The 27,825-nt window shown below is 51.0% G+C and overlaps 13 protein-coding genes across 13 annotated transcripts; 7 read left to right on the top strand and 6 right to left on the bottom strand.

Moving 5' to 3' along the window:
* Nucleotides 1–536: 536 nt before the first annotated feature.
* ASPZODRAFT_152616 (hypothetical protein) lies at nucleotides 537–2,929 on the top strand (the record flags this gene model as incomplete). Its single annotated transcript, XM_022725868.1, has 5 exons — nucleotides 537–644; nucleotides 704–1,612; nucleotides 1,662–1,851; nucleotides 1,908–2,666; nucleotides 2,739–2,929. 5 exons carry the CDS (start codon nucleotides 537–539, stop codon nucleotides 2,927–2,929), a joined length of 2,157 nt encoding a protein of 718 aa, XP_022580073.1.
* Nucleotides 2,930–3,049: 120 nt separating this feature from the next.
* On the bottom strand, nucleotides 3,050–4,763 carry ASPZODRAFT_167328 (hypothetical protein; the record flags this gene model as incomplete). The annotated part of the gene is made up of 3 exons (XM_022726821.1): nucleotides 4,354–4,763; nucleotides 4,088–4,284; nucleotides 3,050–4,027 (listed from the first exon to the last, which is right to left on the bottom strand). The coding sequence occupies exons 1-3, from the start codon at nucleotides 4,583–4,585 to the stop codon at nucleotides 3,050–3,052; spliced, it is 1,407 nt and encodes a 468-aa protein (XP_022580072.1). The 5' UTR covers nucleotides 4,586–4,763.
* A 799-nt stretch (nucleotides 4,764–5,562) lies between these two features.
* On the top strand, nucleotides 5,563–8,178 carry ASPZODRAFT_69141 (hypothetical protein; the record flags this gene model as incomplete). The annotated part of the gene is made up of 3 exons (XM_022729563.1): nucleotides 5,563–6,974; nucleotides 7,037–7,255; nucleotides 7,314–8,178. The coding sequence occupies 3 exons, from the start codon at nucleotides 5,563–5,565 to the stop codon at nucleotides 8,176–8,178; spliced, it is 2,496 nt and encodes an 831-aa protein (XP_022580071.1).
* A 486-nt stretch (nucleotides 8,179–8,664) lies between these two features.
* Nucleotides 8,665–9,846, top strand: ASPZODRAFT_167326 (hypothetical protein; the record flags this gene model as incomplete). Its single annotated transcript, XM_022726820.1, has 1 exon — nucleotides 8,665–9,846. One exon carries the CDS (start codon nucleotides 8,665–8,667, stop codon nucleotides 9,844–9,846), a length of 1,182 nt encoding a protein of 393 aa, XP_022580070.1.
* Nucleotides 9,847–10,194: 348 nt separating this feature from the next.
* Nucleotides 10,195–11,149, top strand: ASPZODRAFT_133393 (hypothetical protein). Its single transcript, XM_022723263.1, has one exon. The coding sequence runs from the start codon at nucleotides 10,243–10,245 to the stop codon at nucleotides 11,026–11,028; it is 786 nt and encodes a 261-aa protein (XP_022580069.1). The 5' UTR covers nucleotides 10,195–10,242; the 3' UTR covers nucleotides 11,029–11,149.
* A 589-nt stretch (nucleotides 11,150–11,738) lies between these two features.
* ASPZODRAFT_68946 (hypothetical protein) lies at nucleotides 11,739–12,804 on the top strand (the record flags this gene model as incomplete). Its single annotated transcript, XM_022729550.1, has 2 exons — nucleotides 11,739–12,363; nucleotides 12,416–12,804. 2 exons carry the CDS (start codon nucleotides 11,739–11,741, stop codon nucleotides 12,802–12,804), a joined length of 1,014 nt encoding a protein of 337 aa, XP_022580068.1.
* Nucleotides 12,805–12,932: 128 nt separating this feature from the next.
* ASPZODRAFT_68436 (hypothetical protein) lies at nucleotides 12,933–14,253 on the bottom strand (the record flags this gene model as incomplete). The annotated part of the gene is made up of 2 exons (XM_022729508.1): nucleotides 12,933–14,024; nucleotides 14,185–14,253. The coding sequence occupies 2 exons, from the start codon at nucleotides 14,251–14,253 to the stop codon at nucleotides 12,933–12,935; spliced, it is 1,161 nt and encodes a 386-aa protein (XP_022580067.1).
* A 467-nt stretch (nucleotides 14,254–14,720) lies between these two features.
* On the top strand, nucleotides 14,721–16,505 carry ASPZODRAFT_473749 (hypothetical protein). The gene is made up of 5 exons (XM_022728397.1): nucleotides 14,721–14,745; nucleotides 14,819–15,052; nucleotides 15,121–15,860; nucleotides 15,933–16,007; nucleotides 16,066–16,505. The coding sequence occupies exons 3-5, from the start codon at nucleotides 15,148–15,150 to the stop codon at nucleotides 16,154–16,156; spliced, it is 879 nt and encodes a 292-aa protein (XP_022580066.1). The 5' UTR covers nucleotides 14,721–14,745; nucleotides 14,819–15,052; nucleotides 15,121–15,147; the 3' UTR covers nucleotides 16,157–16,505.
* A 243-nt stretch (nucleotides 16,506–16,748) lies between these two features.
* On the bottom strand, nucleotides 16,749–17,436 carry ASPZODRAFT_152610 (hypothetical protein; the record flags this gene model as incomplete). Its single annotated transcript, XM_022725867.1, has 3 exons — nucleotides 16,749–17,005; nucleotides 17,112–17,204; nucleotides 17,280–17,436. The coding sequence occupies 3 exons, from the start codon at nucleotides 17,434–17,436 to the stop codon at nucleotides 16,749–16,751; spliced, it is 507 nt and encodes a 168-aa protein (XP_022580065.1).
* A 954-nt stretch (nucleotides 17,437–18,390) lies between these two features.
* ASPZODRAFT_17004 (hypothetical protein) lies at nucleotides 18,391–19,595 on the bottom strand (the record flags this gene model as incomplete). The annotated part of the gene is made up of 2 exons (XM_022726918.1): nucleotides 18,391–19,350; nucleotides 19,443–19,595. 2 exons carry the CDS (start codon nucleotides 19,593–19,595, stop codon nucleotides 18,391–18,393), a joined length of 1,113 nt encoding a protein of 370 aa, XP_022580064.1.
* A 431-nt stretch (nucleotides 19,596–20,026) lies between these two features.
* Nucleotides 20,027–21,892, bottom strand: ASPZODRAFT_472264 (hypothetical protein). Its single transcript, XM_022728391.1, has 5 exons — nucleotides 21,267–21,892; nucleotides 21,157–21,205; nucleotides 21,085–21,101; nucleotides 20,411–21,024; nucleotides 20,027–20,348 (listed from the first exon to the last, which is right to left on the bottom strand). Exons 1-5 carry the CDS (start codon nucleotides 21,516–21,518, stop codon nucleotides 20,300–20,302), a joined length of 981 nt encoding a protein of 326 aa, XP_022580063.1. The 5' UTR covers nucleotides 21,519–21,892; the 3' UTR covers nucleotides 20,027–20,299.
* A 1,326-nt stretch (nucleotides 21,893–23,218) lies between these two features.
* ASPZODRAFT_143444 (hypothetical protein) lies at nucleotides 23,219–25,909 on the top strand (the record flags this gene model as incomplete). The annotated part of the gene is made up of 1 exon (XM_022724909.1): nucleotides 23,219–25,909. One exon carries the CDS (start codon nucleotides 23,219–23,221, stop codon nucleotides 25,907–25,909), a length of 2,691 nt encoding a protein of 896 aa, XP_022580062.1.
* Nucleotides 25,910–26,638: 729 nt separating this feature from the next.
* Nucleotides 26,639–27,749, bottom strand: ASPZODRAFT_133386 (hypothetical protein). Its single transcript, XM_022723262.1, has 3 exons — nucleotides 27,608–27,749; nucleotides 27,355–27,538; nucleotides 26,639–27,302 (listed from the first exon to the last, which is right to left on the bottom strand). Exons 1-3 carry the CDS (start codon nucleotides 27,683–27,685, stop codon nucleotides 26,803–26,805), a joined length of 762 nt encoding a protein of 253 aa, XP_022580061.1. The 5' UTR covers nucleotides 27,686–27,749; the 3' UTR covers nucleotides 26,639–26,802.
* Nucleotides 27,750–27,825: the final 76 nt, after the last annotated feature.

Here is a 27,825-nt window from a genome sequence, read left to right as displayed (position 1 = left end):
AAAGGGAAACAAACGCCGACATTCATCCAGCTGATAAATCAAAGAGATCGAGATCAAGACCAGGATCGCTTGGGTCGGTTAGTTCAGCTATCTCATTCAGTGCTCACTCAGTGTTACTGACTGGAGTATACTTACCCGTACGCTTCAATCTTAGACCTCGGATATGACATGGTTTAGTAGAATAACAGCATGGTTAGGAAGGCTCGCTCAAGCCAAGGGCTTCATCTCCAGCCTTAAAGTATTGTCTAGTTGACTGCCTAGTCAGTTAATCAACAACTAAGCAATAATAAGTGTTGGTCAAGATCATTGAATCAATAAACCGTCCGGCGTCAACCGCAATACTGATCACGTGAGATTGCATCACGGGACTGGAAGGCTAAGCAAAAAACGCTAAACCCGAAGCGGGAGCAACAATAAAGCTCCTTCCACGAGTTTGAGGACCGGAAAGGAAACCTCAGGCGTTTATCCCTCCCTAATTGTCTTTTATTGCCACGAACATGGAATGAAAGCCGGCCGTTGATTGAGAAATAAACGACATGCTGCCCCCAGTGGAGCTGCCGCTGTTTCCCTCGTGCTACAACTGCATATCTTGGTCGGCGGACGGTGATATTGCCGTCGCGGCAGGGGACCATGTGCATATTCTGGTTTGGATACGGCATCTAATTTTGGACTTATCTGAAGCTATTGGCTAATATTGTGGTAGACACCCAAGGGCTCTGACCAGGGCGTTGAAGGGCATAAAACGAGTCCAGTCCGCTGGCAATTCACACGCGTCAAGGTCAATGTGTTTACCAATGATGAGTGGCCTACAATTTACCCACAGAAACGGGCGGACTTCTCAATTGGAGCGGAACAGTCTATGAGCACGGTTGTTGGACTCTCATGGTCGCCGCCGGGGATTGCCAAACACCGGCGATGCCTCCTCGCCGTTTTGACGTCCAATATGCTGTTGTCACTATATGAGCCTTTCGGCCCACAGGCTAAATGGACAAGAGTAGCTGTCGTCAATCATGCGTTGAGGGATTATCTTTCTGATTCGGCTTTCGATGAGGGAGTCCGTCTACGAAAGGCCAGAGTACGCGCCTTCACATGGAGTCCCCCTCTGCAGGTCCCGGATTCTGGTGTTCCACACGCAGCCGCAACCCCGGAAATTCGATGGGGAGCTGGATTGATTGCTCTGGCCAACGATGATAATGATATAGTTGTCATTCATATCGGTTATTACAAAGCAGTCTCCACATCCTCGAACTATTATTCCATGGGCATTCTGTCCTCTACGTCGCTCCAAGAAGTGGATGAGAATTTCTCCAAAGTACAGACTGAATCTATTCTATACCAAACACTCAAGTCCCATACCAGGGTCTCGTCTCTGGCCTGTGGGCCATGGATTCATCACTCTCCCGCTAAATCTGCAAGCGCTATGTTAGCTGTGGTATATGGATCAGGTCTGCAAACTATTAGAGTCAATGTGTCTATGAGCTTGGGCACGTCACAAGACGCGCTCCGACCTTCCTACAAGCTAGAGGCTCGAACAACAGAGCATCGCCTCAACCTTGAGAATGGAAATATACACAACTACCAATTTACTGGTCCTCTTCAGTGGCTTCATCAGGTCCGTGCAGATTAACATGTCTTAATTTCCAGGCTCATGATTTCTACAGGAGGGAATGGACCCGTTGCATCTTGCTGCCGGCGTATTCGCGGGATTGCTTACATTTTCAATGCCAAAGTCCGTTTACGACGGGTCCAGTGTGTCCAATGATGGTATTGAGATGCGGGAGACTCCATTTGTCGAAAAAACAAACGAAAATACCCAAGTTGACGGCACAAACCACTGGGAGCCGATCGGTGGTATGGGGATCTGATCTGCTTTCTATGACTGAATGACTTGAGCTAATCCCCTTTAGCCATGGGTTCAGTGGTCAAGGACAAAGCCAGTCTACCTTCTATCCATCTAGGTACAATGGGCGGGTATACTTTTGCAAGTACGTTTGGTGACGTGCGAAACCAGGATAGCTCGTTTACGCCCTTCTGGACCAAACAGCTGGACGACTTTCGAGAACGTTTTGATATCGATCGTGACCTTGGCGGACTTGCTATTGTCCGCGTGAGGGGGCTTGCATCTTATAAGGGCATTATTGCTGTGGCCTTCACGATGCACCCCGGTGATGTTATTGAATATCGCACTGCGGCAGAAGAACGCACCACGCTGGTATTTGCATCCGCAACACCAGAAGATGAACTTGAGGCTCAGCTGGTTCTTCCACTGCCTCCCTCGAACTTGTCACCAAGTAACCTGCGGTCAAAAAGAGAACCTATTCTGAGACTCGTGCTCGATTTAGGACTAGACGTTGAGATTGCTGACCCTTGGTCCCAGAGGCTACTTTACGCGGCAGTATGCTGCACGATTGTTGATTCTGAGAATGAGGAGCTGCTATCACTGGCACACAAAGCCTTGATCCGGCTTGCGACTATTACCGGTGCAGATCTCAGCGAGGAGATTTCCATGTGCCTGCAGAGGAATAGGGATAATATCGTAAAGACCAAGACTATAGAACAGCTCGAGGGACCCGGCGGGCAGTTTTATGAGAAATGCGAGATGTGCAATGCCGGCTTGACATGGTATTCACCACAGGAGGCGCAGTGCGCATCCGGACACCTCTTCGGTAAGTCGCCAATACGACTTTACTTTGAATGGCCGGAAAAGAAAAGAAGAAGGCTTTGCTAATGTTATCTAGTCCGATGTGCTTTGACATTCATCTCCATCCAAGACCCGGGTATTTCTAAATTCTGTTCCAGTTGTGGAGCAGAGTATATATATGAAGGGTTGATCAAACCTGCCACTGCCACTGATTTAGGACCCTTGTATCAAATCGTTTCAGATACATTCGACACTTGTGTGCAATGCGGCGGCAAGTTTCGCGACTGATGTTGGTTGTACCCTACCGAGTTAGTTTTGAAGCAACCTGGAATGCCTTGAATAGAAACTCAATTCGGCGTAATGCCGTTTTAAATTTATATACTTGTTCATATCAGCCTGATTTGCAATTCAGTCTATCTTTACCTCTGAATCCACCAAACCAAATAGCTTCCCCGCTACTGGGTCCCATTCACTATCCCATCGACGGGTCGACTCTATGCAAGCGCCGTCACGAAGAGTGTCGAGACGATCCGGATGACCGAAGAGATCGACGAGATGATCCGCAAGTTCGGTGGCGGTTTCAAACCCCCTCCCGTTGACACCCTCATGAACGAGTTCCGGCCAAGCCTCGAACTGACAGCCGACAACGGGCAAGCCGGCGCCGAACATGTCGACGACTTTCATGGGCAGGTCGACGCCGCTGCTGCTCGTGTGCAGACTGACACCTAGCGATGCGGAGGCCAGCAGACGTGCGTAATCCTGCATGCTGAGCCAGGTGGTGCGAACAGTAGCGTGCTCCAGCTTGCCAGCATTTTCCAGCTCGGCAATTCTCTTCAGGTACTGCTCGCGCTGGGGTCCTTTACCAGTAATGATGGCCATGATGTGCGGAAGGCTGTCTTCTGGTTTCTGGGCCATGCTGGTTGCGATCTCCGAGTACTGGCAGAGTGCATCGAGGAGGATCGAGAAATCTTCATCCGGGGTCCAGGATGTTGAGCTCACTAGCACACGGGCGTTCCCAGAGCCTTCCAAAGCCGCGCGGATAGGCTCTGTTTCAGGTAGAGAGGTAAGGAAGCGGGTTCTATCCTTCTCGTCGGGGATCGGTTGGAACAGGTCGGCGGGGCGGTCGTGGAGAGGTAGAATGGGCGCCTGGAGCGCAAAGTCTTCTTTGAGAACACGAGCCATGGCTCTCGTGACGCAGAGATGGGCTGTTGCATAGCGACAAAAGGTCTTCTCGTACCATTTGGACCATCTGACGAGGGGGTGTCTGGGACCGAGTTTCAGAGCGAGGATGGAGTATCCGAAATTATGCCAATCAATGACAAGATGCGTTTTTCTGCAGAAGCATACTATCGACGCAACGGCCAACGAAGGAATTGAGGGTGGATTCTAAAAAATGATTTCAAGTCAGCTTCAACACCAAAGGTTTTCGAATCAGATTTTGTCTACCTGTACAAGTAGCCATTTGGCTGGCTTTGTCCGGTATGCAAGACAAACCCACAAGCAACCGATCTGAAAGAGCACCTTTAGTGGCCCGTATAGTAAAAAAAGGATTCGATTGCTTGTCTGCAGAACGGCCGGGTGAGGAGGAAGCGGGACGATCGAAATATTCGGGTGGGAAGAAACGTCAGGATGAGGCTCCGATTCTATACAGCATCCCAGATTATCAATAATAGCTCCCCCTTTATAATGATCCTCCAAAAATGATGACTTACCATTGTATCCAATGATATCAACCTGACCGCCTTTCCTTGCTATACTGAGTGCGTGATACTGCATGCGTGGGCTGCGACCAATGTCCCCTAGGACAAGAATCTGGACCTTACACTTCGGCGCCTGTTGTGCTGAAGCGTCAGCCTGTCCATATTGTGATGGAAGCAGCCAGATCAGGACTGTCAGCACAGTCGAGATGTAAAAAGCGATGCTAATGATAGAGTCGATCATCATGGCGAAGCGGCAGCAGCGAGGGGGGGGCTGTCCATCAACAGCAGTCAAGAAATAACACAATCAGCCAGCCATTGAAGCTTTGGCATCCAATTATCACAGCCAACAGGCAAGCGTCGATAAATTTATCCTCTGTAGATCAACAGAGGGGCCAGCTGTCAGTGTCCACTGTCCAGTGTCCACCACCTTTTGACGACGTAATGCTTCGGAGGAGAGCCGATCAGGCGTGAACGTTGGATGCCTGATTTATGCCTGATTTATGCCTGAGGCGCCGAAATTCTGGGGACTCCTCAGGGGGCGCTGCAGATCGACAGTTCGTTGGTAGACGCTAGAGGGGATCGAAAGGCCAAGTAGGCTGAGCATTTGGCAATGCATCCATCCTCCTCCGAGAGGAGAGCATCGCCTGTCTGATCCTGTATCCGAGTCTCTGAGTATCTTCATCGTCGTCCTCGTCCTCGTCGCTGATCGTCGCAAATCACGTGCTCTCCTTATCGGCCCCGGCATTCGCCTGGACGAACTGCACAGCACCAGATCCCAGTGAGGCTGTTCAGCTCGAGTCGTGCCTCCCTGCGCCCGTCCACTATCGTCGTGAGTGGACGCGACATCGCGTCATTGTCGAATGAGCTCTCTGGCATGCTGTCTAGTCTTGTGCTCATTGTCGGCGTCCGTCTTTCTTTGAGCTGCTGAAGCTCGGAAACCCACCTCCCCCCTCCCGATCGTCGCCGCGCGTCCGTTGGCGTTCGTTCTACCCTCGTCCCTGACCCCATACGTTCTACAAAATCGACTGTACACGGGGTAGTGTTGCTCCAAGGAACTACATAATGGCGACAGGAAGTCCAATGTCGGGTGTGGATTTGATCTCCCCTGCGGCTCATGGCCATGGCCGTCGTGGTCACTCGCGTTCGGCCCGCTTCACCCACGTCCCCAGCTCATTATCCCTCAGCTCATCCGACCAATCGACCCTGCAACAGCAGCAAACGATGGTAGCTGCATATCCGAATGGCCCTGTACTCGGTTCTTCGCTGCATGATCATGTCGATACGGATCCCCGCTCCCATTCGCACTCTCATTCCCACGCCCATTCCCACGCCCATTCACACTCTCATTCGCATTCCCACTCTCACTCTCATTCGCACTCCGTTGCAGGGCATACACGAAATGCTTCCCACTATAGCATATTCCATGACCATACACACGACAAAGCGGAGGCCAATGGAGTGACAAGCGACTCGATCAAGGCAGATTTGTCATTACAGTCCGAGTCGACCCCAAACGAGGTGATAGCAGGACTGTCTCTCGCTTTGCCGTGGATAGTACTCTCTTGGTATTGGAAGCCATCGGCTTTAGGAGCGATATCGTCTGGGGCTGCAGCTGCTGAAACCGAGTTACCAAGCCAGGTTTCTGGCATATCTGGACTGGGTGTCTGCATGATCACAGCGACCACTCTGCTCATAACCGGATTCTGGCAGGCTTTCCGGTCGAGACAAGCCAGTAGTAGCCCGAAAAGCTTCAGGTTTCCAGCTGTGAATGTGAATACTGCCAAGGCTAGCTTCCTTCGGATGTGTGGGATTGGTCTGCCAATCTACGCTGCGTCCCAGGTTGGCGGGTTTCTTGTTGCCTTTGTTCTGTGCTTGGTAATGGCATCAGGTGTTTCCACATTCATGTCCGGTGCTCGGCAGCAACTTGGCCAGAAAAAGATGACCCTAGGGCTTCTTGGGGCCATCGTGATTTTGAATCTCATGAGCCTTAATGTGGGGTGGAGTGAGTACCCGTTCCTGGGGTACGCCGCGTTGATGGCCTCGGTGTGTGTCATTCGACCGTATTCCACCCTCCAATCGATCTCTTCAGGAGCTCTATCGGCTGGCCTAACCTACAGCTCAAATGGATCTCCATCGTCTCTCGCTAATGCCGACGAAGCTATGTTGTCTATTCTTGCTGGCGGAATATTGGCCATTTGGACAGTCCTTATTGCGATTATTAGAGGAACCTGGTCGTTCGGCCTGTTGGACACGATTACCCTCATCTTGACGGCCAGTTCTTTTGCGTTTTCTTTGACATATACTTCTCCCAAAACCTTGAGATCCCCGCAAAAATGGGGTCTTTCTGTCTGCACAATGGCGGCAGCCATTTTGTGTAGCCCACCGGCGAGAGATGGACTTGCCAGCATATATATGGCACGAGCCGTTTGTGCCATCTTGTCAGTTCTTGCATCCCGGTTCGATGACAAGCAGCTCCGACCTGGGACACACTCGCATAACCATGACCACCACTCGCATGGTCCAGTGGAAATGTCGCGGGTGTCAAAAATGATTCTCCAGTACAGCGAACCTTATCCACTCTTGTACAGCATTTTGAAAGAGAAGGATTCCCGAAGCATTTTCTATTTCATGACGTAGGTTCCATCATACCATACCTTGCGGGTTTGAGAATGGGAAGCGCTGACGTTGTGGATAGACTGAACTTCTCGTTTATGCTTGTCCAGCTGTGTTACGGTTTCTTGACTGGCTCTCTCGGCCTCCTCAGCGATAGTATCCACATGTTTTTCGACTGCTTGGCGCTAGTTGTAGGATTATGCGCTGCGGTCATGAGTAAATGGCCTCCCAGCGCTCGCTTCCCGTATGGATATGGGAAGGTTGACACGCTTTCCGGGTTCGCCAACGGAATCTTCCTCATGTATGACTAGCAGTCCACAGAAAGCGGAGAAAACTTTACATGCTAACAGACACCTTAGGATCATTAGCGTTGAGATCATCTACGAGGCGGTGGAAAGACTATCATCTGGAAGCCAGATGCAACGGATCGGCGAATTGTTCATGGTGAGCGTAGCAGGGCTGTGTGTCAACCTGGTGGGGATTATGGCTTTCGAACATGGGCACGCCCATCATGGCCATGACCACGGGCATGACCACTCGCATGGGAACGAGAACATGCACGGTATCTTCTTGCATATTCTGGCGGATACACTGGGTTCCGTGGCGGTTGTCATCTCCACTGCTCTGGTCCATTTCTACAACTGGCCTGGATTTGACCCCATTGCGTCCTGTCTGATCGCGATCTTGATCTTTGCCTCCGCCATCCCTCTGGTCAGCAGTACCGCCCAGAAACTCTTACTCACGTTGCCCGCTGATGTCGAGTATAATCTACGCGACACGTTGGCTGGCGTCAGCACATTGAGGGGAGTGGTAGGTTACACGGTGCCGAAGTTTTGGCTCGATGATACCGGTTCTTCCTCAAGACATGGTCATGATCACGGACACGACCACGGGCACTCTCATAAGCACGACGACTGTAGCCACAGCCACAGCCACAACCATGACCATGACCATGACCATGACCATGACCATGACCATGACCATGACCATGACCATGACCATGACCATGATCACGACCACGACCACGACCACGACCATGATCATCAGAAGCAAGCACACATCCTAGGTGTCATCCACGTCATCGCATCGCGCAGTGCAGACCTTGAAGATGTCCGACAACGGACGGTCAATTTCCTCCGAGAGAAGAACATGGACATTCTGGTTCAGGTCGAGAGAGAAGGGGATCCACGTTGCTGGTGTGGGAGTGGGAACAAGAGCTCCTAGTATGGAAAAATCCGCCATACTTTTTGGATAGTGTAAAATAATACGCTTTAAATATTCTTCATGTCTGAATCTGTGCTCCTCTGCAGGGACTTCCTACGGTAGTACGGAGTAATATTGACCTGGTACCTTGAATCAGGGGTACAGGACATCTATAGTATGCAAAATTTGATAAAAAAGGCCTTCACCCTGTCTAGCTCTGCATTAGTCAAAAGCCAGCATTTCTGTTGGAATAAAATAGCGAGACTCGAATAATAATGACCAACCCAATTCAAGAAGATAGCTACTGGAGATCCAGGGATTGGAGAGAACGCCAATCCTCAGGATCTCTTCTTGGTCTATTGTGGCGATTTATTGTGGTGAAAATAGCCGACACACAGTACGTACTGGTATATAGTATAGAAAAAGGGGGATTCAGAGTAGGATTATTTAGATGAAGCCCATCACCACAACAGACATTTGAATCAACCACAGGCTATCGTCAGAATCATGGCGTTCTATAGTCTTGGCCTTCTTACAGCCTTCCTCCTGGGCCCTGTCTCAGCAGGTTCTTCCTCTGCTGCTGTGGCTAGCAGTAGCAGCAGCCATGTCGACATCCATCTCCCTTCGACCTGCTATTCAAGGCTGGGGACGACATCTGTGCTTTCTGTCCCGACAACCACGACCACCTCCACCATCCATGACCCGAATCCTGTTGTTGTCTATATCACTACTCAGGATACCGTCACAGCGACGCCAGCCACCTCAACCGCGATCGTTACCGTCTATGAGACCTCGACTGTCACTTCGACTGCCAGCACGGTTACCGATACGTTCTCAACCACCTCGACGGAATACGATACAACAACCCTGACCGTCACCCCAGCTGCCATTACCAGTACGATTACAAGCGGGGTCTCGGTCACTGCCACCAGAACCGTGACATTCGCAACGTCATCTGGCTTCACGCCTATTGTCGACACCCTGACTGCCCCGACAGCTGCCAAGCGGTCCCTCTCTGATGGCGACGATGAGGAGACTTGTGTCCCCTGGCTTGATGACTATAAATATGCCACTGCGGTTGACTGTGTGGTTCGAGTCACTGCCCACACTACCACAACCTCGATCGTCACTGCTACGCCAACTACGACAACTGCAGCCACACCGATCACAACCAGTACCACCACAGCGACGATTACCAGCAGCTCGATCGTTGTCCCTGCCGATGTTTCAACTACATCAAGCTACAGCACCACCTCAACCCTTACCGCGACCATCTCCGCTGCAGCGGTGACGAGCACGGTGACGGCCACCACAACCACCGTAATTGTGACCACCACGCAGGAATATGAGGCCTGCGCGACTAACAACATCGCCGGAGCCCCGCTGTCTGCCGAGTTTGGCTCCCTGGCTGGCGAGTACATCAATTACTTCGACTACAGTGACATCAGCGTGTCAACCATTTCGTCTGTGACTGATCTGCCAACTGCGTACGACTGCTGCGTCGCCTGTATCGAGGACTCTACCTGTGCTGTAGCCATCTTTGAAGATGTTTCTTCCTCCGTCCAGTACTGCTTTAAAGTTGAGACCAGTACTTGCTCAACGTCAAATACTATCGCCGCGTCTCTGTCATCTGTACCGGAGACATTCTCCATGTCGAATGGTAACTGTGGCGTCGTTGAGGAGGGGTAGCCTTGCAGTTTGTTAGGTACCGGTCATATATCTTCACTCAAGAAATACTACCTGCTCTTGCTCCCTGCTGCTAAATCTTGTGTAGACCATTATGTGGTGGGTGGTATGGCTTCTAGGATTCATGATCAACCGTCCTAGACACGAGAATGACGGTAACTGGAGCTTTCTTGGAGAGCTGAATACAGCTATAATGAGCATCCTGTAGCCTTTCGGAAGTGCTATCAATATCGCAATTCCTGATCCTTGTCATATCCTTTGGCTATCTAACAAGCTGACTAAGCGGTCATATGTTTGGGAATGACAATAGAGTATTAAGATAATAACAACTCGAATACCTTTGTATATCATCTATCTTTAATGATCTAAGAAGGCAACCGATTCTTTAAATATACCGCGATGACTGAAACTACTCAGGATGTATCCAGAAAAGCAGCTCCAGCTCCTACTCTCCATCATCTCACCTCCTCTCAGTCGCTGCGTATCCTCTGGGCGCTCGAAGAACTCGCCCAGGCCACGTCGCAGCCCTTTACGGTGAAAGTGTACCAACGCATCAAAGGACGCGCACCACCAGAGCTCCAACAGATCTTCCCCCTGGGGAAGAGTCCAATCCTGGAGATTCCCTCAAGCTTAGGGGAAACCGCCGAGTATAGGCCCATCCCATTCCTCACGACAGCCAACAACAGCACCATCGTGGCCGAAAGCCGTCTCATCCTGCACTTTCTCTCCGACCACTACGCAGGGGACCTGTGGAGAGCCTCTTCGGCCGACGAGCAGCTGACAGATACCTTCTTCCAGGAGTTTGCGACCTGCACGCTCGCCCCGACGATGGATCGCATCGTGACTTTTGATCTGATCGCGTCCAATGCACCCCTCCCCGCTCGACCGCTCACCTGGGCAGTCTTCACGCCGCTGGTGCGGATGTTCCTCAAGGACCTCGCTGCCCCCTTTGCCCTGATGGAGCAGACCCTCGCGAGCGGGAGGGCCTGGTTCGGCGGCGAAGAGAAGCTGGGCCTCTCGGATTTCCTGCTCAGTTGGCCGATGGACGTGGCGATGCAGAGGGGGTATCTCGACTCCAGGAAATACCCTCGTCTTGCAGAGTGGGTGGAGCGAGTGCATTCTCGAGAGGCGTACCGGCGGGCTGTGAAGAGGGCGAGCTATGATCTGGTCAAATATGATCTGTAGTCTATCATTTGGCTTCAGATTTTAGTATAACTCTTCAGATCTAAACTTCTTCCCTTTGTTAGCTTCTATCTTCTCTTCCAGATCTGATGTTCTATTGACATCTGTTTTTTTTTTTTTTTTTTCACAGTAGTATTCACAGTTGAAGGAATTTCATTGAGCTTGTCACCGATCAAGATACTTCCACTTTGGCTTCATGATGACTGATGTCCCCTTTTTTCCACACAAACAGCTGGGGAATCCTTCTAGCTTTCCCCCAAGCATCCATCCTGGTGAGTACGTTCAATCTCGACCTCGTCGTCGACCACCTGATGTTCATGTCTTCCTGTCTGTGTCGATCTAGACGTGGCAGCATGGCCTCGGATCGCTCTCCAGTCATCTCGCCGGTCCCGGTCAGCGTGCCCTACCACGAAATCGCTCCTGATGGAGAGGTGGTCATCGTCTCTGTCGACGAGCGCTGGGGTCCCAAGAGCATGTACGACAACGAGCCTCATTTCCCTGGCGCAGGGGAAGACTACGATCCCTTTGCCAACTTTGACCAGGATCTGACCAACCCCATGACCACGCTCTACGCACATCTCAACGACTTCTTCAACCTGGGCCTGCAGACAAACGAGCTTGAAAGCACCGAGCCTGGCTCTCGCAGTGACGAGGAGGAACACCCGGATAACATGTGGTCAATCTTCTCTCCTATCGCACAGTTTCAAGGGTCGATGATCTCTCCCAACGCACAGGTTCAAGATGGAGAGAACGACAACAACAACACCACCAGTGGTGGAAGCAACAGCAGCAAGGGTCACGTCAACGTTTCAGCTACAGCCTCCACCAGCGAGCAGGTGAGCGGCTACTCTCGTCCCCCCCTCCGGATTGAAAATGGTCGGTTCCGCGTCTCTGCCCAGCGGCTGATGCTGGCCTCGCCTTACTTCGAGTCGAGCCTGAGCAACAGCTGGGCGGAGGGCACCACTCTGCGCGCCAGGGGTCATCTCGACATGGTCATCTACGACTTCAACCCCGAAGCCATCTTGTATTTTCTCCTTATCATCCACGGCTTGGAGGCGAGAATCCCGCGCATGATACCGCTGCAGCTTCTGACCGATTTTGCCGTCCTGGTCGACTACTTCCAGGCCCACGACGCAGTGCACATCCAGATGGGTCTGTGGATCTCTCTTCTGGCGCCCACCATCCCGATCATCCTGTGCGACGACCACGTCAAGTGGCTCTGCATCGCTTGGACTGGCCGCTGCAATGAGACCTTCAACCACGTTGCCAGGCTGATCCAGCGTCAGAGCAAGATTAGGATTGACGCCTTGGTTTTGCCTATTCCGGATGTGATATTGGGTATGCTTTTCCCTTGAAATTCCTGAACTCTTCTTTTGCTTATAATGAATAGATAGCATCAATCAAACCCGGCAAAACTGTCTCCGATACATCATCAGAGAACTGTGGACTCTCATCGGCGAATTCCTCAACGGCCACAAGGGCTGCAGCTTCGAATGCCAGGCTCTGTACGCGGGCATGCTCATGCGCAAGCTCCAGGCCGAGGGCTTGTTTTTGCCTTTACCCTGCCGCTCCTTTGACGGCTACAGTGTCGAGAACGTCATGCGCTTCGTCTCCAGCGTCTTCTTCTTGCACATCGGTCGCCGCCACTGTCCCTCGCGCGCGCACTGCAATTTCCAGGATTTCGTCCGTCCCATCCTCGACCATGCAGAGAAGTATGCCTCTCGCGTCAAGGGATTGGGTCATTATTTGAACTCTGCTGCTACTGTTTCTCAGAAATGATCATGTTTAAGATTGCGGCTGTTGGACCGGATTCTCATGGCTTCATTCCTGGATTTATGGGTTAGATACTTTCCTGTGAATTCAATTATCCTACTATTAGAGCAATATGTACACGTGAAGCAGTAAACTCATGTAGTCAAGCCCATCTTTTTCGGGGGCCATAATCTGGCATTCTCCCATTGCCGGTCGCCCGATTTTAAGCAGGGCAGCAACTCAGACACCAACGCCTTGCCTAGCCCGTTTGCCCACCAGATGCGGCCGTCGAATTGACCGATCAGAACGCCCCAGTGCATGACAATCAGCAGGGCGAAGGGGAGTCGCCGCCGGACGGACTGGACGAAATCCCGGTGGACGGCCGCCAGCCAGGCAAGAGCAGAGGCCACATCCGTGCAGTTGGCGAAGCGGATGAAGCAGCGCCGAAGATAGTACATGGCGTCCTTGTTGATGCGGTGTTGCTCCATGTCCGAGGGGGCGATTGCCGTATCGTTGAGGGTCTCGAGTCGGGTCAGGGCTTCGTCGGTGTCTGTGTCCAAGGCCTCGGTCTCGGGGCCCCAGAATCCGTATTTGTACGAGAAAAGATTATATTTCAGCCAGGGCCCGCTCAGCCGGCGGATCTTGCTGACGCCGCGCAGAAGCTCGAAGATCACCGTCACGTTCTCCGTCATGCTTGGCGTGCCGTCGTGGTGAGGCATCAACCGGGGCAACGTGATGCCCACGATACTCGTCACCACCGAATGGGCAAACACCGCGTCGCAATTTTCCGGGGTCAGGCTGTCCAGCGCCTGTCGGAACGGAGCGAACGTTCGGTTGTGATACTGTAGCGCCGTGTCCACATACGACAACGCCGCCGACGGCTCCAGGGTGGTGGCGGTGTGTAAAGACGCGAGAGCAAGAAGACCCCCGAGTAAGAAATCGTGGTTTAAGGCCTCTCGTGGAAGGACTATCTGCCATATATGCTTGTCTGCCTCGTTGATACACATACTCTTCCATGTCTCTGTGGAGAACTTGTGCATCAGTTCCAGATCTCGCAGGACAGTAGACCGGCTCAGAGGAGTACTGCTGGCAGTTCCCGGAGACGACAGATGCTGCACCTGAGCAGGACGCTCTGGACCGGCCGCCGGCCTGGAATCATCGGGGATGGCCTTCGGTTTAGGCGCATTGAAGAATGTGCATTTCAACTCGCGTGAGATACAGTTTGCACATGGAGATTGCTCATCGCACTAGACATATGACGGATTAGAAACAGGAAGTACTAGCAGCCTAACAGTCCTCTCCAGAACATGACAGCCAGAGAGGACAGATTTTCTTTCCATATTCTCATATTACAGAACGCTTCATCTCCGCACAAACACTCATCAGGACCGAAGGATGATGACCCACCTTGACTCGTCTCCTCTTGCACTGATCGCAACCATACCGGGATTTCTTATGGGCTCGTCGAGGTGGCATCGCTTACTCCGAACCAGGCCGTCGATCATCGCCGGCGAGACAGGTTGACTCGCGCAGCAGATCACCTCGATCAACGAGAAGTTCTCGGCCCTGCGCGGAAGTTGTCACAGGCACCTCTTCTTGGCAGCCTGAGGCATCATAAGCCACATGGTCCGAGCAACTTCCCGATATGGAAGTCATGTGATCCGCGTTTCGGATATCGGCCCTTCCGAACGATTTCACGTGGGAAAAGCATCCCGGAGGTGATGTCGGTCATCTTTTGGCATCTCGCAGCATCTGGAGACAGTGTTGTGCCTTTCAAGCAGTCAACTCTTTGCTCATTCCGTCCCTCCGCGTCTTTGCAAGCCCCCAAGACCGCGTGGATCGGGCATCTCCACAATAATCAATGAAACGCCTGGCTCACAGGGCAGAGAGATACCTATCAGACTCTCTGCTCTGGTTTGTTTATGGGGGGGGGAGGGACTTTATCTGTTCGGGTTTCCAGCTTCAACGGTAATCTCATACCTCTCCAGTTCAATATAAATTAACTAACTAGTTGCTGACCCCTTCATGACTCTCTCGCCAGGGTCTGGACGGATTATTCGGCCTTTGCGAGAACGGGAACGATAACGGAAACGAGAACGAGATCGATCCAATGGATTTGTTGCTTACCTCGTCTAAAACCAGTTGTCTCCACTGCAAGGATGGCTCGGAGATGGTTCAAATGACGTTCCGAGTGCCTGGTTGGGGGAGGCAACAAATGGAGACGAAAGGATTATTCGGTTCAGGTGAGATTGGGGTGATGAAGAATACAAATAAAGTAAACTCATCTGCTTCTTTTTTTTCTCCTATTTTCTCTGTTGTCCTTTCTAATACGGTGGCCAACAGATAACTTAGGTCCCTGATAACGCCGCCATGGCGAGTTACGAAACATGCACACATGTCACTCCCGAGTGTCCAGTCTCCGCCACTACCTATGGCTATTATCCAAACTTGGGGGGTAACGCGTTCTTTGCCGTTTATTATGGTATCCTTGGAGTCAGCCAGGTTGGCCTGGGGATTTATTTCCGAACGTGGACATTTATGGTAGCTCTGGCCATCGGTACCCTGATGGAAATGGCAGGCTACGTTGGCCGCGTCCTAATGCACTCGAATCCCTGGTCGACCCCGTATTTCGAATTACAGATTGTGTGTCTGGTCCTTGCGCCAACCTTTGTCGCTGCCGGAATCTACTTGGTCCTGAAACATCTCATTCTCTACCTGGGCCCCGAATATTCGCGTCTCAAGCCCAGACTCTTCACATGGATCTTCATCGGATGTGATATCGGGTCGCTCTTGCTGCAGGCTGCGGGGGGAGGCATCGCAGCGGCGGCCGGAAAGACAAATCAGCAAGAGCTCAGGATCGGTGACGATGTCATCATCACCGGCATCTCCTTTCAGGTCGTCACGATGAGCGTCTGTGGCCTTTTGGGCCTCGAGTTCTTCTTGCGGGTGAAAAAGCAAGGGGGCAGCTTCTCGGCAGAGAAAGATCTCACGAGTGGGAACGGAGAACGTCAAAGGAACGTCCGATTCGTCTTCATAGCGGAGGTTATCGCCTACTTCACCGTCCTGATTCGGTGTATCTATCGGTACGTCGCTGTTCCCACCTCGCATTCTTTCGGGAAAAAAATTTCCCCAACTGACTATTGGCGATGAATAAGTATCCCTGAAATGGCCGGCGGATGGGGTAGTCCTCTGATGCAGAAGGAGAATGAATTTCTGGTTCTCGACGGGACGTACGTATATTTATTCTCATTCCGTGGTGACCCTATTATTGCTGACTCCCAAATTTAGGATGATCGCCATCGCCACTCTTTTCCTTACCATCTTCCACCCCGGATTCTATTTCACTACCATGAGAACTAGATACAGGCCACATGCATGATTATTTATACACACATACATATGTCAGATTAGCATTTAGCATGGCTGGATTTGAAGCAGTCAGCATGGTACATAATCTTAGGGCAAGTATGCCTCGTACAGTGTCTGATTCTTTGCCTTGATAAATATCCAAGTATAAGGCTAGCCAAGAGCAGAGATATTTAACCAGCTTTCTATATAGAGAACTGGCGAATTACACAAAAGACGGATAAAGACGAAGAAAGATTGGCATCACTAGCTGAGTGAAGGTATATACAAGTATAACATAACTAGCCCAGATTGATTCCAAAAACAAATGACTCCAGACCCGGCCCCTAACTATAGCAAACAAAGAACGGACAGAATAGCCTCTGTGTGAATCATGAAAATGCAGGAGCGAAGGAAAGAAAGGAGGAAAAGCAAGAAATCAAGGAACCCAGCTGTTCGCTCAAATCACAATAATATGTAGGTGGATATGCTATGCCTGAGACTTTTTCCCCAGCATTCAGATTGAACCTTCCTCCTCCTCCATGTAACTTGGCTGAAAATGGTTTGAAAAGGATTAGGAAAGAAAAAAGGAAAGAAATAAAGGATGAGTGGAGTGGATAGAGATCTTAGAAATCCCCCTGGCTGTCGCGCACACATTTCCGCACTCTCTTCTTGAACTCAGCGGGGTCCTCTCGCCACAGACGGGCGGCCTCGACGTTGGCCGGGCTCTCATCGTTGGGGCTGGACAGCATCGATATCACAGATAGCAGGATCGTCTCGGGCGTTTGCACGGGTGACCAGCGTTCGGCCGCAGACTCGTACCCGTACTTATCTTCCTCGGGAGGATGAAGGATTGAAATGCACACTTCGCCGTTATCGTAGACTAGGACAGAAATCATCAGCGATAAATCACCAAGCGCCTTTCGATTCGAAGGAAAAAAGGGTTTTGGCTAGAAAAAGAAAAAATAATAAAGAAATGTAGGACGCACTGTTCGGGTGGAAAATGGGTGTTTCAAACTTCATCTTGGGAGGTCGATGGGGGTATTCTGATGGGAATGAGAGATGCGCACGAAAGAAGCCTCCTAGATGAAATCGTTAGATACTTTCATTTCCTTAAGAAACAAGAAGATTTCAATAAAATGAAAATTCATAATCACCTCCGTACAACTTCACGTCGTCCGAGATCATCAGCATGACCTCCCACTCGAACACGTTGTTGTCGACCAGACCGCAGCTAATCCCGGGGATGTCCTTGTCGGACTGCATATGCTGGAGCTGGCGGGCCAACATGCGGCCAGCGGCTGTGGTAGCCATTCTGTTGGTACAGTCTGGGAGTACTATGTGTGGGTGGCGAGATAGGCGTTGGGAGGGTGGAGGAAAAACCGCACTGGGTGGTGGTAGGTGTCCGGCTGCAGGGAAATAGAAAGACGACAAGTTTCGGGGAGGAAGGACACAGGGACCCTTGTGGCCAAAGGTCTCAACGGAAGCGTCTGGAACGCAGTATGCAGTACGGAGCAGTAGTGACTTAACCCTGAGTATCGCTCCCAGGCGCTGCTTAAAAGATAGTGAGGGCGGCAAGGCGGTGTGGAAGTGGGGGGAGAGAGGGGTAGAGGCAGAGAGAGAGGAGAAGTTGAGAAGACGACCTGCTGCGCAATAGAGAAGGGGCAAGGCGTTAGGTCTTTTATATATCTGGGTAAGATAGCGGTGACGATGATGCAGAGCTGTAGCCTGGCGGCAGATGTGTTTAAGACAAAGGGCTGAGACGATTACAGCTGGCGAGAAGAGAGACCTCAGGCGACACTTTTCTGCCGCGGCGAAGACCGGAACTGTATCCGAATGCCTATTAAGCTTCTACAAAGTATACGGTAGAATTAACTTTTTAGACAATAGACATTGGCTGGATACTTTAGATGTAAATGTGGAGGTGGCATGCCGTTAGCAGATTTGATAAAATTTGATTTGTGCTAGATGATAGCGAAGCGGTCTGGGCCATTCCAAGACCATCAAGGTCGAGATATCAGAGTGAGGAGATTAGTGTAGAGAGTGTCTATTTACATCTGTAGTAAATGTTGATAGTAGAGATGAGATATAAGAGAAGGGCAGCGGGAGAGCCTGTGTGTTCAGAAAAAAGAAAGGAATGTGCAATTACTAGAACATGGACATCATTTAAAAAGAAAGACAAGGGGGAAAAAGAAGAAAAAGAAATGCCAGGGAGGGCTAAACAGCTCGAGATATCAGGGAGCAAGAGGGGGAAAAAAGGGATAAGACTCAAGCAGGGTTGTTCCCAAGGACGGCAGCGAGTTTGGTAATGGTTTCTTGACCGACCAAGGCCATTTGTCCTGCCACAGCCAGAACGAAGCCGACAGCAATCGCCATTTCGATAGCGAGGACCTTGAGAACAATCTTGGTGAAACGGATCCGAGCAGGCCAATCGAAGGTCTTCCATGCATTCTTGATGCTGACTTTGCCGGATCCGCCGAGAATAGCCGGGACCACAGTGTTACGGAAGCTGCGGTCGAAAGGCACAATGGTCTCGTCCTCTTCGGGCAGCATAGAAGCAGCGACACGGATGAAGATCGCGCGAGCCGGGACAGAAACCAGGAAGGAGACGATGGTGGGGATGAGAACGAGGGAGGTGATGATGGCGCATTCCTTGACCGAAGACAGGTTGGGCTTCTTCTCAAAGGGATCGATCAAGGTGATCAGACGTCCCAGCGCCAGAGGACCGTAGAAAGCGACACTTGTGGCCGCGCTCTTGAGCGCAGCCACCGGGGCGATTCTGAGCCAGCTTCTCCAGCCGGGAATCCGTTGGTACCAGCGCTTGGGAGAGGGCTCAGAGATTATAATGTGCACCCACGCCATGGAGAGATTGGCCAAGAGGGCCTCGCCGAGGACATCGACGAGGATATATTCGAGCTTGAAGAGACCGGTGTCGAAGGGAATGATTGCGAAAAAGGCCATCTTGAGGATGGTGTAGAAGAGGCCAATGCTGAGACCGCGGAAGCGCGACCAGGGCCCAGCGCGCGCCCGGAGGTGTCTCACGGTGGTGCGCATCTTGCTAGTAATGGGCTGCGGTTGAGCGGCGGCGGCCGCCTCTGCCACCTGTTCCACATCGCGTACGGGGGTCATCGGGCTGTCATCGTCGGCATCAATGCGGATATATACATCGGGGCTGGAGTCTTCGATGGCTGCGAGAGTCGAGACGACAATGTCATAAGTGTAATGGACCTACACGCGGATTACACCGCCAGTCATTAGAGACAAGAAAAAGGCAACGAAACGAAACCCATCAGGTTTCCATCAACAAATCCCCAACTTACAGCCCAGTAGATAATGACCAGAGCAACCGAGGTCACGAAAAGAAGGCCCATCAGCCATCCATCGACTTGGCTGTCCGGTCGCTGCTCGGGGTTCTTCGACGAGTAGTCAGCGACGTACTCCGCACCGCGGCGGATGTGGGCGTGAATAGACATGGCGTGACCAGCACAGCAGGATAATTGTCGTCGAGATAGATGAGAAAAACGAGGGAAATGAAGGAATTAAGCTTCAGACGGGGGTGGGGGAGGAGATGCAATAAGCGAGGGACGGTGAGCAAGAAGGATCGCGATGGCAGCAGTTCTTGCAGGCAGCTAAGGCCCGAGTGAGGCTGAGCGCCGCGTCCCGCATCCTTACGTGATATAATGGCACAACATCAACTAACTATCAATTTCAATACCAATAATACGAAGAGAGGGAGGCAGACTTGCATGGTTAAATATTTGATGAGTTTAGATGGATCTTGAGTCGTTTATTTTCGGCTTGACCGCAGTCAGTGAGATTCTGTAGAGTCTAGAATTGCTTATTGTTTCTGCCTCAGGCTGCAACGTATACCACATCACCATAGTGCTGTACGACGACTAACATAAACGACACTTGAGGCTAAATCCATTTTTTCTTGAAACCAGTAAGTAGTGCTATAGGTATAGAATGAAAGACAGAAACGCCATTGAATATGGAGGTTTGGGGAACAGTAAGTTCAAAAGTCTAGCCGAAAGGGATATCCAACCTGCCATTGCGGACAAAAAAGCAATGAAACGTGGAGAAACAGTAGTCTGTCTATCAGGGAGTATTTATATATCCACCTTGCATTACCCATTGCAACTCCTTAAAAATTCACCTTGCTCATCATTCGTACGCTTCAGTCGAAGAGCTTCGTCATAAATTTGTGGGCCAATTCGACACCCAAGCTGAAAACAGTCAGTCTTGACAGAACGGAGGAAGAATATGTCAATTAAAAAAAAAAACTCACAAAGTGGCAGCGTTAGCAGGGACAGCTCTGGCTAGAGCAGGTCCGAACCCGGGGAAAAACGCCTTAAAACCACCACTGCTGTAGATCGAACGAATGGTGCCTCCGATAGTGGGATTTCCAGCAGCACTCTGCAACCGCGACTTGACGGTGTCGACGGGGAAGACAGGAATCCACATCGCAATCCCAGCGCCACCACCGGCCGTTAAGACAGCCGTCAGAGACAGTTCGCCCGTCACGTTGCCATTCTCGTCCTTGGGCGTCAACCGGCGCTTGATATATTCGTACGCGGCGAAATATGCGGCAGATCCAGGCCCGTCTCGGGCGAGAGTCATGGCGCTACCACGAAATACACTGCGAATACCACCTTCCTTGTAGAGCTGCCGGACGACATCGACCCCGCCGGAGTACTTGGGCTTCTGGCCGGGTGGCGGAGGGTTCTGCCCCTGGATTTGTAGGAGAACCTTGACGCGTTCGAAGGGAGCGGTGATGAGGGTCATCGGAATGGCCGAGAAGAAACCCGCAGCAGAGATCTGACCGATCGAGTATTTCGGTGTGTTATGGTGGACTGGTACAGTGGAGAACTGGCTAACCAGCGTTTTGCCCACATCATAGCCCTGTCACAGCTGTTAGCATTCGACCTCGTTACGGGACATCAAAAACTTTCAGTGCCATACCCAGAAGCTCACAGCAACTATTACCTTCTCATTAGCAATTATTTCTGATAATAATAGAAGAAATTCGCTTACACATAGGTGTCACTCCGACCAAAGGCGCCGATACACCGGCATACAACCCCTTGAAAACGAGTAAGCTCAACAATATCCACTTTTCTCTTTCACGCTCAAGCTCCGCATACCCTAGCCAACCCTTCACGGGCAATTGTCTTCTTCACCACATCGATTGCACCGCTGTATACCCCCTTCTCTGCCGTTTGCATTCGCACCTTGACCAGATCGAACGGATGGCCAACAACCACTGCGCAGATGCCACCAATGCCCCCAGCTGCGAAGGATCGGATCTGAGCGAGCGTCTGGTTAACCGCCTTGGCTTCGATCGCCTTGAGGTCTGCCTGAATTGGCTCCGGTGCGCCCTCTGGCATGGACGCCATGGTTGCTTGATAACAAAGTAGTACTATGGAAAAGGCGGGGGAAACGCGCGGGGAAATAGGGAGTAAACGGGACGACAGAGTCAAGAATAGCGCTGATATCGAGTGAGGAGAGACTTCAAACACACTCACGACAAATCGAGAAAACACAGCCAGATGAAGAAGCTGGAAAGAAGCAAGGAAACCAACATCCCCTCCTCCAAACCAGTGCACACCGACCAGCGACCGCGGGCCGGCGAACGTGACTTTCCCCTGCCGACGCGATGCCTCGGCTCGGCGGGGAGAAACATATCTCCGTCGGACGAGCGACGCCAAGAAGGTCGAAGGGAGATCGTCTCGCTCAGTGACATAAGACTTCGGGCAGCGACGATGCCGGGTGAACGGACAGCTGGCGCCCAGACAGACCGTCGCTCTCTGACTAGAGTTTCTGTCTGACGTTTGATCGGCGCAGAGGAATTGCTTTGTGCTTTGGTATTTGCGCGCGAGCCGCTAGTCTGTCACGTGTTCTATTTACACATGACATGGTCACGTGTGGCCGAGACAGCATATGCCATGTCAACATGAACATCCACAGAAGTCCCAAGGCAGGTACACGACATGGAAATATCGTGCCTTCTTCCAGCTGAGTCTTCATATTGTCCATCAATTGGAACAGACGGCAGTGGAACGCCCTGCCCACTTGATTAATCAGACGCATTGAATGAAGTCTGCGATAGTAATCGGTGACATACGTCCCGGTGAATCGATTCAAGTTATTCTTGTTCTTTCAATTCCAACCACTGTTCTGGAATAAAGCACAGTCCTTCTAGGAAGATGTTTTCTTTCTTCGCGGGCTCGTCCATCCCAGCCAACGAAGGTTTATTTGAGGTGGTCAGGCTACTCACACCCTGGACTCGCTTTCTTTGTCTAGCCATCGTGTATGAAGGGCAGCTCCTAAGTATGGACAATTGCCCAGCCAAGGACACTAAATATATCTTTTCTTTATCCATATCGTCTGTGCCTCTTTTTGGCGCTGAATTTCTCTTCTGATCAAGAACTAACAGGGGTTCCATGACTGACTGACAAAAGACAAGGACAAAAACCCACAACTCTTTCTAGGCCTACTTAGACCCTCTCCAGATGACGCACTAGCAGTGCCACGGGCTCCATTCAAGACAGTTGGATATATGGTCCAGTGAAGATTCCATCGAGTACCGTCCGTCAACAAAGGATGCCAATTTGAGGGTCAAAAAAGCTCGACCACGGGACCTTTTGATTCAGTCGAGTAAGAGATATCACACTGTACACTCTTTGGGTCATGAAAGAATGTAGAGGTCAAGGTCTCATTCTAGAAAGATCTGTGTTTTGGCGTCCTTGTCACCGACAAAGAGCATTTTGCGGGGGACCAAAAGCTGCATCTGGTCGACAGGGCACCGCAAGAGACGATCTCGGCTCCTAAAACACCAAATGAGGAACCAATAAATATTTGGAAGAGAAAGAAAAGATAAGAAAACAAAGCATGGAGAGCGGGAGGGAGAATAGTGGCCGTTATTCGGACACCCTCGACTAATCTTATCGACTCCTTATTTATAAAGCTATAAAATAGCAAGATCGAAACAGTTGAAAACCTCGAGTTTTTTAAACAACAACTCCAGAAGACGACAACAAATCTCGCCGACTGCGAAAGCTCAACTTCTCAAGCCTTGGCTTAAAGCCTTTCAACCATGTCGGCGGATATCGCAACCAAAGCGGCTCAATGCCCGGACTTTCTAAATTTCATTGAAGCCAATCCTAATCTCCTTGCACAACTTGATAATCTTAGTGCCGATCCTCGAAAATGGCGCCAGGAGGATCTGGGCAATATTACTGAGTTGTTTACCGATCCTCGACGGATGGTCCGGCAAGCGGGCGAAGCAAAAATAAACATTACTCCAATGACTGCTGAAGACGTTGAGAAAGCTGCGACTGGGATGGCACAGAGTGTGTTGGAGCACTGGAAGAAGCTTGGAAACATTCTCGATCGGCACGAGCAAGTCATCCGGAAGAGATGGGCAAAGAAAAAAATGCCTGACCGAAAGAAAATACTGCTGGGTGCATGGCCCAACATGCAGCCTGAGCGTCGTCCCGACTACGCCAGACTTAGAAATGCGAACTTTGGATTCCAAGACAAGACAAAGTCAACCTCTGACCCCCAGGAGGCGTGGCTCTTTCCTTACATCAATCAGGAAAACTTGCTTGGAGACAAACTGTTTCCTTTACTTCTCAATTCACGGGGGCGCAATGAACCAGGGAAATTTGCGTTTCTGGATATCTGCTCCTTTCATGTGGCACGGATGACGGGCCAGCTGGAGGAGATCTGGAATCACGACACTCAGATCAGTTTGCATGGCACAACCCTCGACACCTTTGGCAAGGTCTGCCCCAGGCCCCCCAATCTCCACAGATACGCCATCATGATCTCCTCGGATTGCTTCAATCCCACGGAGGGCTTGTACGTTCTCAACATCCAGGACCGGATCTTGCGATTCTTATTTGACTGCTGTTGCATCATGCTCAAGGATAAGGGAACCTCCTACGATAGCCTGGTGGATGCCAATTTGAATCCGGTGCAACCGCCGCCACCTGCCTTGGAGTTGGGAGTGGACTCCGACGGATATCGCTCCATTACCGTGATGGCAGAAGAAGCCCCATATTCGGTTCCTAGAACGATCGACTGGGACTTCGTCCAAGGACTCGTGCACGCCAAGGTCCAAGATAGTATCGAGCATTACTTATCCATGAACGAAGACCCTCAATACTATATCGAGAGCGTGATGGCCATTCATGATCACAAACCCGTCACTGCCTATCATTTCGGTATCAGCCACGGAAAGCAGCAGCCAGTTACCGAGCGAACTGTTTCCCGTACCGTCTTCGAGGCGCTTAAGACTATTTGTATCTGGACTCAGTTTCATAGACTACTGTGCGACTTTATCAAGCTGGATCGACAATTCACCAAGAGTGGCTTCAAGTATGAGGTTGAATCGGAAACATACTTGGTTAGTTTGCTACGGATCGTCTATTTCCTCGACAGCTGGCTCATTGTTGCCGCGGCCAGAAGGTTTCACGAGGCCTTTGCGGCGGCACCAGAGGTTCGAGACTACTTTGGCTACCATGTGAAACAGGAGTTTCGGTCGTCGGTACACGGCCCTGACGAGTCCCATATAGAAACCTCGAACCAGTTGCAATTGATCATTGCGCGTGAAAACCCGAACAGACCCAGACCCCGCAATCCGTTCGTCTGGTTACACAGTATGCATGCTAAGGGCGGGTCGAAGTTGGATGATCTCGGTATAGAAAACATGACGGGTGAGTTGGAGAGGTGTATGCATGAACAACCTCAATTCATCAACCCGTATACGGCTAGGTTAATATCTAGTCTGGGTCTTGTGGGTGAGATCCGCCGTCAGCTGAAGTTTCATCGACCTCGAGTTCTTCTTCCCCATCAAGGCAGCTTTCTTTATAACTGCAGAGAGGAAAAGGACCGCCTATATTCCTGGATCAATAACTTGATGCATCCGCTAAACGATCTCGCGAAAGCTATCGATTACGATTTTTTGAACCCTTTTTCTGGCCATATATGGAGACGGGGCATCCCGGCGGGTTGGAAGTATCCTTGCGACAAGCCTAGGTCCGAGAAAACAGCCGCCCAGATGATTGAGACGGAAGCAAAACACTTACAGTTTTGGAAGCTGGTCCATGATTATATTGGGGCAAACGTCAGTCCCTCAAGCTTGAATTTCGTGCTAGCCGGTATTCCCACCGACCGCCAGTATCGACACACCACGCCTTGGTCCGCGGCGGAGGAAGCTGCTGCGAGCCAGTCCTCGCGTTCGCGGGGTACCAAACGTGCCGCTCCCGGGGAATTTCAAGAAAGACACAATGATCTGAAGCGGAAAACAGAGGCAACACTGGAAGAAGAGACGTCGTTCAACCCCCGGCCCAGGAAGAAGGCAAAGACCCGTGGCCTTCCCCATCCGCTGCCGGAGCAAGCGCAACCGGGGGACGACAATGCTGGCCTTCTTGCTGCCGCCCCTACCCTGCCCAAGATCATGATCAACAGTGTCCGGAAGTACAATGTCATCAAGGCCCTCTTTCACACCCCGGGAGACAGGTCCAGCAGAGGCACAATGCTCTGGGTCGATTTCATCCACACCATGGCCAGTCTCGGGTTCACGGTCACCAACTTCCACGGCTCAGTCTGGACGTTTGAACCGTCGGAGAGACTGCACGCCCTGGGCGCGGTTAACAGCATCTCCTTCCACCAGCCACACCCGATGAACTTCTTCCCCTTGTACACCGCGCGAACCATGGGCTCCCGGTTGAGACGTAACTATGGATGGGATGGCAGTATGTTCGAGTTCGGAGAAGGGTAACTAATGTATATATCTACATTTGTTTGAGAATGTGAGTACTCGCCCTAGCTCAAGGGAATCATGGTGCCCTACTAATACATAAACTATAGACTTGTTTGCTTTCTATATTTTTCTGTTGTACTCGTACTGAGTGAGATCCATTGTATATCTTGCATGGTCCTATTTTTCTTTCCCCCGATATTATCGATGGACGCACTGGCTGTGTTCAATCTTCGAGTTACTGTTCTTCACTCTTCAAATATTAGGTTAATTAATTGATTGAACAGGTGCAAGTTGATGCCTATCTCAGCATTGAGGAGATTGTCAGAGACTTTGAATGGACATGCATTATTGTTTGAGAATGGATATATCGTAGAATATTCCTCGATAGACTGCTAATTACTTAAATGAAGATGAGCATCTCCTTCAGTGACCTTCCTGTTTCCCGATGCGGTGTCAACATCCTTTCTACATGGTCAATAGCCAAAGATTGCCTTGTGAATAGATTCAGTAGACAGCTATCGATGAGTTGGCTTCCGAGTCTTTGAAAAAGATGGAAATTCTGCAAAGGAATAAGGACAAGGAGGAGAGACCTGAGGATATCCCATCTGACTACAGATTGGTTTAATTACTTGAACCTTTCTTAATAGGTAACTACACACAACCTGAGTGGTAATTAGCTGCTGCCTACCTAGTTAACAAGGCGAAAGAAACTGTAGGTAGACGACATAATCAATTCAGTTTGATTAGGCGAGCATTATAGCGTATCGTAAGGAAGGTACAGGATTATCTACTTATTAAGAGCGTATCGCTAGTCATGCGGACCATATAGACATAACTCATCCCAGCAATGAACCATCGTAACACATAAAATCACTTGGCAGAAAACGTTCTGCCATAGAGGGGTGTTGTGCTTAGAGAACGAGCATGGCGACAAGGCCAAGAGCACCGACGATGCCGCTGCCGACAGTGGCCATAGGGTGGGCAGCACCGGTCGAAGTGGAAGAGGAAGAAGAGCCAGAGCCGGAACCAGAGGTTCCAGTGGCGCTAGAGCCTCCGTTGTTAGAGGCAGTAGAAGTAGTGGTCAGCGTAGTGCCAGCTGTTTTGGTGCTGGTTTTCCCAGTGCCGGTCGCTCCACTTCCAGTTGCCCCAGTGCCGGTTGCTCCAGATCCTGTGGCTCCAGTGCCAGTTGCACCAGTTCCCGACGCTCCAGTGCCAGATGCTCCAGTTCCCGATGCTCCAGTGCCTGTAGCCCCAGTACCGGTGGCGCCAGCACCAGTTGTTCCACTACCAGTCGTTCCACTGCCGTTTGCTCCAGTACCAGTGGTGGTCGCACCTGTACCAGTGGTGGTAGCTCCAGAGCCAGAGCCAGAGCCAGAACCAGTGGTCGAAGAACCCGAGGAAGCAGTAGCAGCTGTAAAGATTAACAACCAATTCAAAGGTATTAAGAAGCAAGGTAAGCATACTTGAAGTTGGGCAATCGGCGAGAGCAGAAGACAGAACCTGTTCAGCGTTGGCTGAAGGGCAAGCCTCGGTCGTACAGTCGTAGATGCCGTATTTGTAGTCCGCGCTCTGGCACAGGCAGGACAGGTCGCCGCTCGTGCAACCCAGAGAGGATGCCAATGCATTCATGCTGTCGACACACGTTTGCTATGCATTTGCAGTCAGCAATCTTAATCCGTCATCAAGTCTCTGTTTGAGAGAAACGTGTCTCCATACCGCACAGGAGGTAGAAGTCTCCGCATGCACCATGCCAGCAACGGCCAGGAGGGCCACAGAAAGCGAAATAGTCCTCATCGTAAGGTTGGTTGGTGTTAGAAGAAGGGGTTAAAATACAAAGGGGTATTTATTAATTCGACAAGGAGGAAAAGTTCAGGAACAGCTGTCTTGGATTGCAAGGCAGGAAGAAGGGCAGATTGGGGGGGGGGGGGGGGGGG

Source organism: Penicilliopsis zonata, assembly GCF_001890105.1.
Source record: "Penicilliopsis zonata CBS 506.65 unplaced genomic scaffold ASPZOscaffold_10, whole genome shotgun sequence".
NCBI classification, from domain to species: domain Eukaryota; kingdom Fungi; phylum Ascomycota; class Eurotiomycetes; order Eurotiales; family Aspergillaceae; genus Penicilliopsis; species Penicilliopsis zonata.
The sequence above is the reverse complement of the archived record's forward strand: the minus strand, read 5'-3'. Positions and strand labels throughout refer to the sequence as shown.

Excerpts from the sequence above, each read along its gene's own strand:
- ASPZODRAFT_133393 (XM_022723263.1), top strand. The coding sequence starts at position 10,243 with ATGACTGAAACTACTCAGGATGTATCCAGAAAAGCAGCTCCAGCTCCT.
- ASPZODRAFT_473749 (XM_022728397.1), top strand. The coding sequence starts at position 15,148 with ATGGCGAGTTACGAAACATGCACACATGTCACTCCCGAGTGTCCAGTC. Across the intron at positions 15,861-15,932 it reads CTGATTCGGTGTATCTATCG|TATCCCTGAAATGGCCGGCG; the intron begins GTACGTCGCTGT and ends GCGATGAATAAG. Across the intron at positions 16,008-16,065 it reads TTTCTGGTTCTCGACGGGAC|GATGATCGCCATCGCCACTC; the intron begins GTACGTATATTT and ends TCCCAAATTTAG.
- ASPZODRAFT_472264 (XM_022728391.1), bottom strand. The coding sequence starts at position 21,518 with ATGGCGTCCATGCCAGAGGGCGCACCGGAGCCAATTCAGGCAGACCTC. Across the intron at positions 21,206-21,266 it reads CCCGTGAAGGGTTGGCTAGG|GGGTTGTATGCCGGTGTATC; the intron begins GTATGCGGAGCT and ends CTCGTTTTCAAG. Across the intron at positions 20,349-20,410 it reads CCTGCTAACGCTGCCACTTT|CTTGGGTGTCGAATTGGCCC; the intron begins GTGAGTTTTTTT and ends GACTGTTTTCAG.
- ASPZODRAFT_133386 (XM_022723262.1), bottom strand. The coding sequence starts at position 27,685 with ATGAGGACTATTTCGCTTTCTGTGGCCCTCCTGGCCGTTGCTGGCATG. Across the intron at positions 27,539-27,607 it reads AGACTTCTACCTCCTGTGCG|CAAACGTGTGTCGACAGCAT; the intron begins GTATGGAGACAC and ends GCAAATGCATAG. Across the intron at positions 27,303-27,354 it reads CGCCGATTGCCCAACTTCAA|CTGCTACTGCTTCCTCGGGT; the intron begins GTATGCTTACCT and ends TAATCTTTACAG.